This window comes from Myxocyprinus asiaticus, chromosome 11 (assembly GCF_019703515.2).
Source record: "Myxocyprinus asiaticus isolate MX2 ecotype Aquarium Trade chromosome 11, UBuf_Myxa_2, whole genome shotgun sequence".
In the NCBI taxonomy this organism is placed as follows: domain Eukaryota; kingdom Metazoa; phylum Chordata; class Actinopteri; order Cypriniformes; family Catostomidae; genus Myxocyprinus; species Myxocyprinus asiaticus.
Window position 1 is genome coordinate 50,426,021 of NC_059354.1, and position 15,961 is coordinate 50,441,981.

The 15,961-nt window shown below is 37.5% G+C and overlaps 1 protein-coding gene across 2 annotated transcripts in view; it reads left to right on the forward strand.

The window, feature by feature from the left end:
- Window positions 1–15,961, forward strand: part of ofd1 (OFD1 centriole and centriolar satellite protein) — a 33,403-nt gene that overhangs the window by 2,230 nt on the left and 15,212 nt on the right. The window contains exons 2-13 of one of the 2 annotated variants that reach the window (XM_051710602.1): window positions 836–1,036; window positions 1,122–1,190; window positions 1,293–1,320; window positions 2,514–2,621; window positions 3,795–3,931; window positions 6,481–6,654; window positions 6,740–6,846; window positions 6,966–7,085; window positions 11,562–11,635; window positions 11,814–11,905; window positions 12,251–12,440; window positions 14,658–14,788. In XM_051710602.1, the coding sequence (XP_051566562.1) occupies window positions 836–1,036; window positions 1,122–1,190; window positions 1,293–1,320; window positions 2,514–2,621; window positions 3,795–3,931; window positions 6,481–6,654; window positions 6,740–6,846; window positions 6,966–7,085; window positions 11,562–11,635; window positions 11,814–11,905; window positions 12,251–12,440; window positions 14,658–14,788 (1,431 nt within the window). The remainder of the gene's footprint in view (window positions 1–835; window positions 1,037–1,121; window positions 1,191–1,292; window positions 1,321–2,513; window positions 2,622–3,794; window positions 3,932–6,480; window positions 6,655–6,739; window positions 6,847–6,965; window positions 7,086–11,561; window positions 11,636–11,813; window positions 11,906–12,250; window positions 12,441–14,657; window positions 14,789–15,961) is intronic. The other variant, XM_051710603.1, reaches the window with a different exon arrangement.

The following is a 15,961-nucleotide window of genomic DNA, read 5'->3' on the forward strand; positions in this document are numbered from 1 at the left end:
TGCACAGTACTGCATGTAGAAAATCATGAGCACTCACATTAAAATGAAGACTCCATATCAGTAACCTTATAAAAGCGGTTTTATTCTACATGGAGAGGGTCCACTCCGCACATGTTAGAATCACATGACCAGCCGAATGCTACTCGCTTAATCTCAGTAACCGTCCTGTTATTGGACACTTTCACTCACTGATTAAAGTAATCATGACTGACTGTGAATACTACATTTCTACAATAGCTTCTGAAACTTAAAACTATTGATTTTAAATGCTTCTGCATCCAAGCCACTAGGTGTCAGTGTAAGTCCAAGATGACACAAAGACAAAAGTTACTGAGAGCACCTGTAGAGAGTTTGACATTCATTCAATTTATTTTAAATCTTAAATGACACAAAATTGGCTGACAAAAAGCAGAGCTCTATAATAAAGTAACAAACTGCAGCACTGCATTTATTCTTCATTTTTATTAGTATGGCAGTTTTAAACAATACGTACATCGTTTCAAAGCAGTCCTGTGAAAAAAAAATCATGCTTTAATGTCTGAAAGCCCCCAGTGAGCACGCTAAAGGTGACTGTGGCAAGGAAAAAACTCATTTAGGACCCTGACCACTGGCTTTATGATAAATGCACATATGCCAATATTATTTAGCGGTTAAAGCAAAAAAAATATACACGCATGTTTTTGCCCTTTTCACGTTGAATGTAACCACACCTTTACTGTCGTTCTTACCGGCTTATCTAATATCCGCATGTGTTGTGCTTATACCTGTTTACATTTCGACGTCAAAAGTAGAGAATCTCATGTTTTTTCTATATTTTGCTCTGCCTGTTACCCAGACGCAGCTCCGGAATCAGCTCATCCAGGAGCTGCAGCAGCCGGTGCGTCGAGGAGAGACTGTTCTCAGACCAGCTGCAGCTCACACTGACTCTGTGTTAGTTTCTGCATGCAACTCCGTCATCATAGATCACCTGCGGAGTGTCGGATATGACTACACACTGTCAGTCTTCTATCCAGAGAGTGGAATGAACAAAGACAAGGTGATTTGATGTGGCTATATACACATTATAATAAAGTTCAGTGTAGATTTGTCAATGACAGTTTGCTTGTTTGTTTGACTTCAAGGTGTTGTCAACCAGAGATCTTCTTCAGCTAATTAAAATCAGCCCTCATTTGCCTTTATATAAAGCTCTGGTAATTAAACATCTATTTGTTCTGTGTAAAAATGACAGTAGAATTAGTCACTGCCTTTCTTTAACACATTCGGTTCTTTCTTATACTTTCATGTGTGAACAGATATCAAATATCCAGAAGGGAGAGAAAGGTAAGTTAAATAATTCAAGTACTTTGGTTAATAAATCATATTATTAGGGGGCCTGGGTAGCTCAGTGGTAAAATACGCTGGCTACCACCCCTGGAGTTCGCTAGTTCGAATCCCAGGGCGTGCTGAGTGACTCCAGCCAGGTCTCCTAAGCAACCAAATTGGCCCGGTTGCTAGGGAGGGTAGAGTCACATGGGGTAACCTCCTCATGGTCGCTATAATGTGGTTTGTTCTCGGTGGGGCGCATGGTGAATTGGGCGTGGTTGCCGCGGTGGGTGGCGTGAAGCCTCCACATGCGCTATGTCTCCGTGGCAACGCGAGTTGAGTTCAACAAGCCACGTGATAAGATGCGCAGGTTGACTGTCTCAGACATGGAGGCAACTGGGATTCGTCCTCCGCCACCCGGACTGAGGCGAATCACTATGCGACCACGAGGACTTAGAGCGCATTGGAAATTGGGCATTCCAAATTGGGAGAAAAAGGGGAAAAATCCCCCCCCCCCCAAACAAAAAATCATATTACTGGGGTCCGGGTATCTCAGCGAGTATTGACACTGACTATCACCCCTGGATTCGTGAGTTTGAATCCAGGGCATGCTGAGTGACTCCAGCCAGGTCTCCTAAGCAACCAAATTGGCCCGGTTGCTAGGGAGGGTAGAGTCACATGGGGTAACCTCCTCGTGGTCGTGATTAGTGGTTCTCGCTCTCAATGGGGCGTGTGGTAAGTTGTGCGTGGATCGTGGAGAGTAGCATGAGTCTCCACATGCTGTGAGTCTCCGCGGTGTCATGCACAACGAGTCACGTGATAAGATGCGCGGATTGACGGTCTCAGAAGCGGAGGCAACTGAGACTTGTCCTCTACCACCCGGATTGAGGTGAGTAACCGCGTCACCACGAGGACCTACTAAGTAGTGGGAATTGGGCATTCCAAATTGGGGAGAAAAGAGGATCAAATGTAATAAAAATAAAAATCATATTATTACTTTCCTAATACACATTCCTAAACAGTTCTTCAGTGCTCCTGTGAATTCTCGATGGATAAAAGTCCCGCCCTTCATTTTCTCATTCATTCTGAAATATGTCTGATTATGGAAATAAAACTGGGTTGTGAATAGCATTTCGCGTTGACCTCAAATGCAGACAAATCTGTTGAATCAGCTGTACCATTTCTGTGATGAAGATGGATTTTCCCTACAGGCTTCTTGTTGAGTCTCCTCACAGAGTTGACCGACTATCATGTTTCTAGAGAGCGCTGTGATACAGCTACGCAGACCACCTCTACACCAGCACATAAAGAATCTCTCGGTAGGACTAAGACAATTCTGTCATCATTTATCATGAAAGTTATGTAAACGTAGTCCATACAGTTATCATATCCATTGCATTCCAAGTCTTCAAAAGTGAAAAACAGACCCAAACAAAATCTGAATTATTCCTTCAACCCTTTAATGCATAGTGACCCGGGACCTCATTCCACCCACTGTACCTCATCCATCCATTTTTTTTTTTTTCGAGTTATGCCCACACCTCTTTAGTATTTCTCAACCTTTTTCTTCTGAATAGTGTAGCAAAAAAAAAAAAAGGGCAAAATTGCACAAAATTATTTTTTATAACTGCTTAATTACCAGAAGTGTATATGGTCAATAATTGCTTGCTTTTTTTTGCACTTCCATAAGTCATATTTGTATGATTATTTCACATCAGTACAAGTTTAATATCACAAGACACATATACAGTATTTCTTTGTTTATTGAAAGACAAATGAGTACTATAACACATTTATTTTCTGTGTGAAAATGGTGAATTATCAGGATCTCGGATGCGTGTACATGCTTATTATACATGCCATTTCTTACTCAAGGTGGCGCTGTTGTTTCAGTGATTGATTAGATCTACATTTGACATTGCTATTTGGCGAAGAAGCAATGTGGAAGTAAACTATAGCAAGTTTAACACATGAACAGTATGATTTGGATATTGTCATTTGGGTGTACTACTGAAATAATGTAAGTTGTGTGTCTATTTAGACTGAGTGAATATATTCTATTCTATTATTTTCTAATTGTCTTGAAATGTTTTGAAAATTGGACACTATCTGGGCATTTTGTAGATGCATTTGTGACAGATATACAGTATGTGCCGGGTCATTAAAGACCCGAGGTGTGTAGTGATGTTTGGTGAAACACCCATGCATTTAAGGGTAAAGTATGTTGGCTAATTTGATTCTGTTTTCAGCTGCCAATAAGAGTGTATAATTTTCAGCTCTGTTTGACACATTTTAACACGTTTAAATCCATTCAGAAGATTTGACCCCAAAATCTGTGCAGAAAAGGCATAAAAAGGCTGCAGACTCCATCTTGGCTTTATGTTTTACCCACCAGCTACCTTATTGTTCATTTATTTTTATTTTTTTCTGTGACAAGAAATGATATAAAAAAGCCTAACAAACTCTCACCTCATGTTGACCATGGTTTGCAGTTGAGAAGATGCAGTTGATTGATGAGGAGTATGAAGGTCTGCGACACAGAGGAGACCGCTGGGCGTCAGTCGAGGCAAAGCTCGCAGAATACAGGAAGGAGATCCAGGAGCAAGCTCAGGTGGAGCTGAACGCAAAGGTCTGTATCTCTGACACCTGGGCAGCTAACATATTTCCATGGACCTTTCTTTTATTAACATTAAGATTTTAAATTGTAAATGTATACAAATCTGTGAGTAAAAAGGGTATATCTTAGTTCCTGTAAGATTTTCACCATTTTAAAACGCTATTTAGTGTGGAGCTATAACAATGACAAAAGTATTTGAACCTGAAATGAGTTCATTTGAATTCTGAACATGCGACATTCAACAAAACTGTGTGACGGAGCGACAGATCGCAGCTGTAAAGTTCTGGTGCCGTAAAAGTCCCATTTAAAAATCGCCCAATAAATTACGCATTTATTAACACATTGGATTAAAACCAGTAATTTAGCGACTGCAACGATGGCCATTATAATGAATGTAAGTAAAAAAAAATGTCATTGAAAATTTACTTGACTAAGAGTAAAAAGTACCCACCATTAAACCTACTCATAAAAGTAAATTTCTCCAAAAAGTTACTCAAGTAAATATAACAGAGTAAATGTAGCAGCTGTAAGCGTGACATCATTCACAACTCATTTTACTTCTGTAATGTGGTGTTTGTTAGCGAAACATTTTTATATATATATATATATATATATATATATATATATATATATATATATATATATGGTACTGTAGATAAATTGTTTTTTGTTTTTTTTTCTAATATGTTAAGTGGAATTCTAGACGTGACATTTAACAAAACAAAAGATTATTTTTGTGTATTTTACAAAAAAAATTTTTAAACAGATTTATTTGTTTAGATTTGTATTTTTTGGGGTGGAATTAGCTGTATAAAATATATATATATATATATGTGTGTGTGTGTGTGTGTGTGTGTGTGCGCGGTTTACCAGTACTAACGAAGTATCGCGATACCAGAAAAATTTGAACAGTACGATATCATCTTGTTGCTGATTTCGTTACCATATTACAGTATGCTGTCAGTAGAAAAATGATATGAGATGTGATAAATTGGAGATGAAATCAATGACGATCTGAAAATTAAATAAAATAAAAAACCTCTGGGTATGGTTAAGTGTGATCATTAAACAGCAGAAGGATGTAATTTAATTAAATATTATACAGTCACATGCACTGCATGCTACAGAATGAACGAGAGGTGCCGCTCTGTCATCTGCTTCACACACTCACACAAACGCAACACACACTACTGGTGCTTAATTTTCATGCAGTGTGTTTAGAGTATAAACGGCTGTTAACACTTAAATGAACTCCTCCGGTGCAGCTCGGAGATTTCAGCTCGAGAGTCACGACGGGATTATCTCAGCATTAATGGGAAGCTTGATATAACTAACCTGTCAAAAAAGGAAGAACTCAAAGGTCTGTCAAAATAAAAGTCCCGCTAACATGAAAGCTCTATTCAAAAGGATGCGTGAAATTGAAGACAGAAAAATATTACTACTGTATACAAATGTAATATTCAAAAAGTACCAATAATACTCATAATAACAATTATATCATATTAAATGGTTGTTGTTTTTTTATTATTATTATTAATATTATTATTATTTGTAAGCAATATCAGCAAATATCATAGCAGCCTTGTGCCACAGGTAATCAGAGTTTTTTTAATTAATGTTTTCATTAATACTGTGCAGCTCTGTTGTGCAACATTTTATTTTACCAAAAATAAAATTGCACTTTTTTGTAAAAACAAAATATATATAATTATATTTTTATTTGATTAAAGCTATCTGTGTCAATTTGAACATCATTTGATCATAACATTTAAAATGGAAAATTTGTATCTGTGAGACTTTATGCAGTTCTTTTATTCAAGTAGTTTTCTGTATAATTTCATAAAAAATCTGAGGCTTTTTATTAGTTGATTATAGTATTGATTTAGTATCGATTCCGAGGTACCAGGGCTGATATCGTACCGAAGCCTATATATATATATATAACCAAGCTTTGCTTGACTTTTGGCATAGTTTGTTTACAATCTGAATGTGAGAGATTTGTATGTCAAGATCTGATTTTCTTAATCTGAAAATTTGAACCTGCAATTCGATTAATCTGAAATTTAAATTCCACCTCTAAAAAATTGAAAACAAACAAAATAGTCTGCTGTTAAAATATACAAATGTTTAAAATACCCCACAAAATTCACATGTCTAGAATTCAAACAAACAAATGTCAGATTCAAATATTTTTGTCATTGTTTTAGCTCCATAGTTTTGCCTTCGCTAGTTCATTTCAATGATCCTGCTGTGACAAAAACATTTCTGAAAGTATTTTTAAAATTGTTTTAGCTTAAATAGAACTTGCCAACTTTTCAAAATGCTGCCCTAGCAACTACTCAATACACCTTAGCAACCACATAGCAAGTCATAAATAACTACATAAGACATACATAAACTTCAAACTGTTTCTTTCAGACAAGTCTTTGTCAAGCCAACATTCAAAGTTTGTCTTGACGAGCTTTCCTTTTCTAATAACTGTACATTGCACATTACACATTTTCACACATGACGATGTGATGAATTGTGATGCAGTGTTTGTTTTCACCATCATAATGCAGCTGCAGCACTTTATGGATGTGGAGATCACAAAGGTGAAGAGAGAGGAGCAAGAGAAATCTCGCAAGGAAATCCTGGAGCTGAGACGAGACATGGAGAGAACGTATGAGCACAAATCGGAGGCGCTGATGAATCGAGAGAGAAACGCCATCGAGCGATTACAGAAACAACAGGAGGTACGCAGCCTTCGCACTGTCACCAAATAATAACTAACTTCATTTCGCTCCAACTATTAAACCTCCAATCTTCTGTCCACTTCAGATAGAGGAGAAGGAGATTTATTCTCAAAGACAAGCGCTGCTGAAAGACATTGAATCGGTGAGGAGCAGAGAGGCAGAACTAAAACAGAGAGTGGAAGCCTTTGACAAGTGAGTAATAACTGGGTTTGTACAGTTATATCAGAGTCCTCCAAAACTGCTATTATCTTTCATTAGATGCCAGAATCGTGCATATAATACCCCTGAAAATTATTTGAATCTCACGACAGGACATGTAAGCTACATGAGGAGAAGGTGACAACCATGGATGATCTTCTTCGGAGGAGAGAACTGTCTTTGAAGAGCATGGAGGACGCATTCAATCAGAAACTGAAGAGCGAGTTGATGAAGTGAGCTCAAATGTTGTCTTAGAGCATCACACTAATACTTTACAATACTGTAACAGTATAAGGACGGGCAAGGAGGAGGCGGGAACCGGCTGAACAGTAAACATAAAGTTTAATAAGAAACTCAACATAAAACCAACATAGGCACACATGCAATGCGGCCGTGTGCGTCTCTCTCTCTCTCTCTCTCTCTCTCTCTCTCTCTCTCTCTCTCTCTCTCTCTCTCTCTGATCAGCTGATTCAGCGCCGTGCTCCATCACGGCCCGGCCACGCCCTCCTCCTCATCACAAATACATTTCTAAATTTTTAATCGAAACCTCGATTCTATTAAAAGGATTTTTTCTGTTGTTTATGACTGATGTTCATCAGACCAGCAGATGGCGCTCTTGTAAAACGAGGTGCATTATTTGTTTTTTTGCAGACTCTAGAGAGGGCAATTAAACGTAAGCATTAAACGTGTTCGCAACTCAGTAATGTGATGTGTTTATGAGCTGATCAGAATATTCAGTGAGAAAAAAACAAGTTGGGTGAACCATGTGGAATTGATGGGATGGTGGAAAGCGTTCTCTATGACAAGTGGGTTAGTTCACCCAAAAATGAAAATTCTGTCATCATTTACTCGCCCTCATGCCATGCCAGATATGTGACTTTCATTCTTCTGCTGAACACAAACGAAGTTTTTTAGAAGAATATTTCAGCTCTGTTGGTCCATACAATGCAAGTGAACGGTGACCAGAACTTTGAAGCTCCAAAAAGCACATAAAGGCAGCATGAAAGTAATCCAGTTGTTAAATCCACGTCTCTGAAGCGATCCAATCGGTTTTTGGTGAGAAAAGATCAAAATATAACTCCTACACTTTACATCTTGTCATTGCAGACTCTAGACACGATCATGACATCAAGCTCGATTACTTGAGTGCTAAACGCATGTGCACTTGATGGTGCTAGGAAGTGTAATTGAGCTATAATCAGGATTTCCAGTTAGACCGCTGATGTCAAGCTTTTATAGTGAACATTGAGTTACGTTTTGGTCAGTTCTCACCCAAAACTGAATGGATCGCTTCAGAAGACAACTGAATTACATTCATGCTGCCTCTGTGCTTTTTTTGAGCTTCAAAGTTTTGGACCCTGTTGACTTGCAGAGCAGAAATATTCTTCTAAAAATCTTCATTTGTGTTCTGCAGAAGAAAGAAAGTCGTACACATCTGGGACGGCATGAGTGTGAGTAAACGATGACAGAATTTTCATTTTTGGGTGAACTATTTCTTTAAATTCTAGAAGGCTTAATATTCAGAGGGGCACATTTTAGCCCACACAAGGGCTTTTCACACAGCGCCTACCTTGGGTTATCATCTTTTTTTAATTGTACACTTTTAACCTTGGGTAAAGCAACATTTAACACTTGTAATTTCCCCCGGGGTTATGAAACCCTGCTTCAGTGCAAGGTTAACCCCGCATAGCTGTGTCAAATGTATCCAGTGTGAAACGATGTGGCATTATAAAGTCGTTTATCAACAGCCAACCAGTCATATAATGCCTCAGTGCTTACCTCATTAAATATTCATGCGCTTTGTACAGTCGAAGAAACTTTCCCACGCTGTTTACGTTCTCCATGTGAGGGAAACAGCCGAACAGTGACTGATGGCAAACACAATATGTGCCCCTTTTGCGTGTGGTTTCATGGTATGTTTCAGAAGACATATTATAAACAGAGCGGTTTTGCTTGGCGATGTTTCCACAGATACGCAGTTAGACTGCGTGGCGCTCGCGAGCTCTATTCGTCATCGATTGATGTTCAAGACAAATGTTTGCCTCTTCTTGAAATCTGTTTGCGTAGCATTTTTTGCTAATTTTAAATGGTTCGTCATCTGTTGCCTACAGCATCAAGTGAAGCAGTAAACAGTAAATGAACGTTGTCTCGGGCAGAGGCGCAAAAAACATATATGCAAGGTATGCAATGCATAGGGGCGCCATGTAAAGGGGGGTGCCAGCGGCTCACTAAAGGTGGTGCAATCAGCCTCCTCGAACCCTCCAACATCATATATCTGTAACTGCATTTTGACTAGTAAAATTTCATAATGATCTGCCATTCACTCCTGTTCAAAATGCAATTACAGATATCTATAATTCATTTCATACTACTTAAAATTCCCAAATACACGCGTTAGCTATGTAGCCTATTTTTGTTTTCGTTAATTAATTTGTTCCTAGTGCAACTGTCCATTCCTGATATTAACAATTGCTCATTTTTGACATCTGTAATTCAGTTTTCATTGTTGCAATGTTAATTTCAGATATCTGTAATGTGATTGTAACTAGTAACTAGCTTTTTAAGATATTTTTAATTACTCATCAATTTATCGATATCTGAAATCTGTTTCCAGATGTTTGAAATACCAAATCTAACATGTTGAAATTCATTCACAGATATAAAAAATGAAGCATTTTCACAAGTTGTAATTCAATTGTTGGTATCAGGGATGGATATTTATACTAGTAACAATGTAATTACTGATATAGAAATTATTATTTTTACTAGTAAGAAGTACATAGCTGATATGTGTATTTGAAATCCAACTAGTAAGAAATTAATTATAATTAAAATATATGTTATGGTGTTTTGAACAGGAGTGAATGACAGATCATTTTAGAGTTCTACTAGTGAAAATGCAGTTACAGATATCATATATATATATATATATATGCAGTACTGTGCAAAAGCCTTAGGCACATAAGATGTTTCACAAAAGCATTTATCTTAAGATGGTTATTTATATCTTCAGCTTTAGTGTGTCAACAGGAAATATAAATGTTAGACTCCCAAACATTACTTTTGCAAATAGAAAAGATTAGAATAGAAGAACAGGGAGCCCTGCAACAGATGTCATGGCCCCCACAGAGACCCCCACTGAACATCGTGTCATTCTGAGATTACATAAAGAGACAGAAACACTTGAGACAGCCGAAATAGATAGAAGAACTGTGACGAATTCTCCAAGAAGCTTGGAACATCCTATCTGCCAACAACCAAGAAAAACTGTGTCCAGGTGTATCTAGGAGAATTGGGGCTGTTTTAAAGGCAAAGGTGGTCACGCCAAATATTGATTTAGCTTTTTTTATTTTTACTGGACTTTGTATGACATTAAGTGATAAATGAAAACTATCTATGTTATTATTTTTGAAGATATCCTCACTATGCAACATTTTTCACAAGTGCATAAAACTTTTGCACAGTACTGTATATATTCCTATTTTTGATATCAAGAATGAATGTTTTTACTAGTCCAAAACTAATGGCTGATAAAAATGTTTTACTAGTAGTTATTCCATTCCTGATATCAAGAATTGGCATTTTTGGGGTCTGTGTATCTCCGCGAGTATTGATGCTGACTATCACCCCTGGAGTCACGAGTTTGAATCCAGGGTGTGCTGAGTGACTCCAGCCAGGTATCCTAAGCAACCAAATTGGCCCGGTTGCTAGGGAGGGTAGAGTCACATGGGGTAACCTCCTCGTGGTTGCGATTAGTGGTTCTCGCTCTCAATGGGGCGTGTGGTAAGTTGTGTGTGGATCATGGAGAGTAGCATGAGCCTCCACATGCTGTGAGTCTCCGGTGTCATGCACAACGAGTCACGTGATAAGATGCGCGGATTGACGGTCTCAGAAGCGGAGGCAACTGAGACTTGTCCTCCGCCACCCGGATTGAGGTGAGTAACCGCGCCACCACAAGGACCTACAAAGTAGCGGGAATTGGGCATTCCAAATTGGGGAGAGAAAAAGAATTGGCATTTTAACTAGTGAAAATTGAATTACAGATATCAGTAATTCATACCTAGCACATGATTAAAAGTACATTTGGCTTGCGTGTTTCTCTGTGTTATGTAAATATCCTATTTATAGATATCACTGCTAGAGATAGACCGATTAATCGGTAAAACCGATATATCGGTGCCGATATTTGCTGTTTGGAACTAACCTTAATCTGCAAAAATGTATGTCTTTCATTATTGACAACATTCATTTATATTTATATTTTTATTCTCACTTCAATGCATATTTTGTTATTTTGATTAGATAATGACGTGTTCTAAATTGAAGAATGCAACTGTATGGAAACGCCCCACGTCAGCACAAACATCGTGTCGCCAACTTCACATCTTGCGAATAATAATAAACCTTATTTCTAATTAAACCTCATCTGGTGAATATATAGGCAATAAAATAAGAGTCCCTTGTGTGTTTTGGGCTTGTCCCACATTATGCACCATATCTTAATTTTTTATTCATTTTGGGCTCTTGTTGCCTCTATATCTGCACACGTCACAGTAACAAAAGACTAAGAAACATTTGTAACATTCAATAAATCAGTCGGCCAGTTAATCGGTTATAAGCCTTTTACACCACCTTTGTTATCGGTATTGGCAAAATCCACTATCGGTCGACCTCTAATCACTGCAAACTGAATATTTGTGTTATTTTAGACACCAGCTGGAGCTCAGGGAAGATTACGTCAAGAGAACTGAAAAGCTGACTGAAAATGAGAACAAGAACAAAGGTATGTGTTTGTGTTCAAAGCAACAGTTAATATTACACATTAATGCATTTAATTATATCATCATCAGTGTGGACCTGAGTTGCATTATTTATTATTTGTTTATAGGGAATTAATTTTATTAATCTGTCCGTACTGTAGATTTTATTGTTGATTAAGTGTCGACTTTTCCCATTTGCAGCAGAAACGCTTCGTCTGCAGGAACAGTCAGCAGTTATTGATGCAAAAGCAGAAGAACATGAGAGACACTTATCAGAACTCAAACTTTTAAAGGTAAACGGACTTTATCATTCCCGATTGGATAGTCAGTCCTTACTAAAGTACGTCAAGAAGCATGAAAGTATTGAATAGTCTTTGCACATCAGTGCCAGGATTATTCACGTCATTTTGCCCATGTGCAATGCTTTTTTACGAACCCTTAAAGGAAATCCTATTTTATTCTAAGTTCAGTATGAATGAATGATTTCTTCATAAGGTGTACAGTATGTGAATTAAACTTACACTGTACGTGACGTGAACTAAACCGATTAGATTGTTTTGATTGCAGATATTTGCGTAATAGTTGTCAGGCGAAATGTGATGCTGGATGAACGTCTGTCCTGAACTGTTGTGTTGTAGGTCGAGTTGGAGTCGGTGAGGTCGCATGCGTCTCTGTTAGCACAACAGAACAATCTGCTCCGAGAGAGACTGGAGAACATGAGTGATTATCCAACGCTGAAGAGAGAAACACTCGAGCTGCACAAAAACATTACACTCATGAGACAACAGATAGAGGAGAACCAGCTGGAGAACCAGAGACTCAGACAAGGTGAAGCATTCCCACTTTCTCTCTGCTACACTGTTTCACGCTGCAGATAGCGTTGCTGTGCCACTGAATAGCAAATACAGGAAACATTGACCGAGTGTGTTCTTACTGGGTCCTCATGGGCAGAAAAATTGCTCCATCGGAAATCGCTAACATAACTTGGAACCAGTTCTCAGTTCCCAACCCTAGTGATCATGATGTCGCTTAATTTGACATCTCTAGCAAAATGATCACAAATACAAATGAATATTCAATATATCACCAAGTCTTAATAGGCTATGTTCAGACTGCAGGCAAATCGGATTTTTTGTTAAACCAGATCTTTTCAGGTGTCCACACTATTAATTGCAAGTGATCAAATCAGATTTGCGCGTTCAGACATAACCAACCTATCTGCATGGGTTGCTATGGCAAGGACGTATGCGTACCCACGTGACGATGCTTTCAAAACAGATGCGGGAAAAATGGAGGTGCATCATCTCGCGCCCTGTCCTGTCGCGGTGCAGAAGTCCTCTGTCGCACAAGAAAAACTCAACGACGGAGGAGACTGGTAAATATGGTGATGTTCCGTGCTGCAGTCACCAACTTGTGATGTCATCGTTGTGTGTCGCGTTAAGAGTGACGCAAAAGACCATTTGAAATCCGATTGGAGCAGCCAGAGCGTCCGGACTGAGACGCATCTGAAAAGATCAGATTTCATGTGGTTTTTTGCTGTCTAGACTATCAAAACTCATCTGGATATGCAAAAAAATCTGATTTTTAGTGGCAGTCTGAACAAGGCCTTAGATTTACTCAAATGGACTGAAAAGATGATAGTAAGATGAAAAGAGTTTTTTTTCTTACACACACACACACACACACACACACACACAGGGGGAAAAATGTGTGCGGACTGTCTCCCAAGTGACATTAAAACCAGTATGGTGTGCAAAAAATGCATAGACATTGCATCATTATTTACTGTTTTTATATTGTTTACTCTTTGTTCTTTTTATGCATTTATTGTTGTTCATTATTGTTGTTCACCTCACTAAATTGAAAATAAATTTTTGCAATAGAAAGTTTGAAATTGCAAAATGTTTACTCTGATTCTTCTGTTTTAAACATTAATTGAATTTTCACAATTTTGCAGTTCATTTCTGTTAACTGCAAAAACACTTCAAAGCTATTTTAAAATGCTAAACTTTGACAAATAATAGTTTGATAATGTCTAAATATATATCCAAATGCATAACTTGTGGTAAAATTAGGTTACAACAAGCCATCAGACTACAGGGTAGGCGGCTGTATAGAACACTGCCGCCACCTACTGGCTATTATTGTCACGACATGATTTTCAAGTCATGTTATTTATATTTTGTTCACCAGATGGCAGCAATCTACCTCCAATATAGTATGTCACATTCTCAATTTTTCTTCATGTTTCAACTTATAGAAGTGTAGGTTTTACTAAAGTTTCATAAATTTGCTTATTTGCATATGCAAATTAGTGGTAAAATTGAGAAATTGACATGTAAATAAGCTCAAAGGCATAAAAACATCATTTTATTGAAGAAATGGGATCATCATCATCATAAAAAAAAAAAGGTTACACCTTTGCTGTTTCAGGTCAAAAGTGAGTAGGAGGACCAAAGGTAGGGCTCATTTATAAAGACAACAGGAGGGTTGAAATCAAGTGTTGTTTTGCCATTTGTAACAGCCGATATGTTTATTTTTCCAAGTCCAAGTGGTGAATCAGCAACTGTTAACTGATTCCATTTCTCAATAATGTTTTAGCAGGTCGTGATTTGTTTGTTTGTGCATCTATTCCAAGGGTGAAAAACAACAACAAACATTTGCAGACTAAATATGCAATAAAAGCCATTGTACAGAAGAAATCATCACTGTCTGTTTGCGTTCGTTCCACTTGCCAGGTTTTGCTCTCTTGGCTGGATTTATGCAACTTCTGAGAAATCAATGATTATGTTTCTAATCATATGTATACACAGTCGTGACAATAGTAACATTATGTTTAAAATTGTTTTACTATTCTGAAATTATAACCCATGAAAAATCAATACGATTTCCAAAAATCACACCAAAAGTTCACTGTTTGACTGATGAGCTCATTTCTGCCATTGATTTAGACTTTTCAGCTGCCACGACAGGCTGTGTTTATATAGAAAATCCATCTTCATTCAGATGTGATGATCATGTGATGTGTTTGTGCTGCTGGTTTAGATCTCAGCGCACCGTCTAAAGAGCAGCTGACACTGCAGACGGAGCTCAAGAGACTCGAGACGGCTCGCAGACTGGACGAGGAGGAGTTTGAGACGCAGAAACAAGTGCTACACACGCAGCTCCAGTATGAGGTGGGTCTGAACTCTTGAGGACATGTTTTTAGTTATTTGTTTTATTGAAGTCCTTCAGTTAAGTGACAGTATGTGTGTTGAGTAATTGACCGTACATTTTATGGTTGAATCTCATAAAACCTGTCAAGAACATATTGCTCCCAAAAAAACAAACAAGCAAGAAATCCTATTTTGCATTAGGTTAATGAGTTCATAGTAACTTGCTCTTCTTCTGAAACTATTTACACTTTTGGCTGACGTCATGAACCCATCCATTCTGGTGTTTCACACTCACTTTTCACAATCCAATGAATTCCCAATCAAACAAAATCAATCAATCTTGAGTATCCTTTCATTTGGAAATGTGTTCAATTATGCAAGTAAAATGCATTATGAAAACCGCTTGTCTGAAAATACAGTAGGCTTTATTTTCTTTATGCAAAAAATAACTTCTTATTTCTTTATGATTCTGAATATGTTTTTATGAGATTTACCTAAATGCAGTTTTCTGTTGAAAAGCATTTAGCATCAAGTCAGATTATTGATTCATTTAATTCACCTTTTTAATGCACTTTCATGTCCAGGAGTTGATTTCTATTAAAACAAACAGGTTTCTTTTTGTTATATGACGGTCTCATTAAAACTGAATTGGCCATTTTTTTTTTTTTGTTTTTTTTTTTTTTAAGCAGGCCTTCATCGTTTATTTTTGGTACTTTTCAAATGTCTTTTATTTGACTGTTTTAGCCTTCAGGCCCAGACTTTCAATATTAAACAATGAGTTACAATTAATTATTACATTAGCATGTTACTTTTAAAACATCTGAAGAAAGAGTGAAATAAACGAACCATTTCAATATTTATTGTGTGAAAATTATTTATATCTAATGTTGCAAAATTACGACTGTCCCACAGTTGTGGCGTCATTTCCAGCACACCAAACAATTTAGCCCCTGATACAGTTTTGTCAAAAGTTAGTGTACTTGTTAACCAAGAGGACAAAAGTGTCAGTGAAGAGCATGCTTCAGATGAAATATGAGACAAAACTAAGAAAAATCAAGAGAAATAGCACTTTTTTTTTTATTGGCCGTCATTTCCAATCAAGCTGTGATTTGTCCAAATTAAGTGTGAAAATATGATTTAATTGTGTGTATTTAGGATGCATCAAATATTAGCTAAATTAGTCTCAGCAAGACA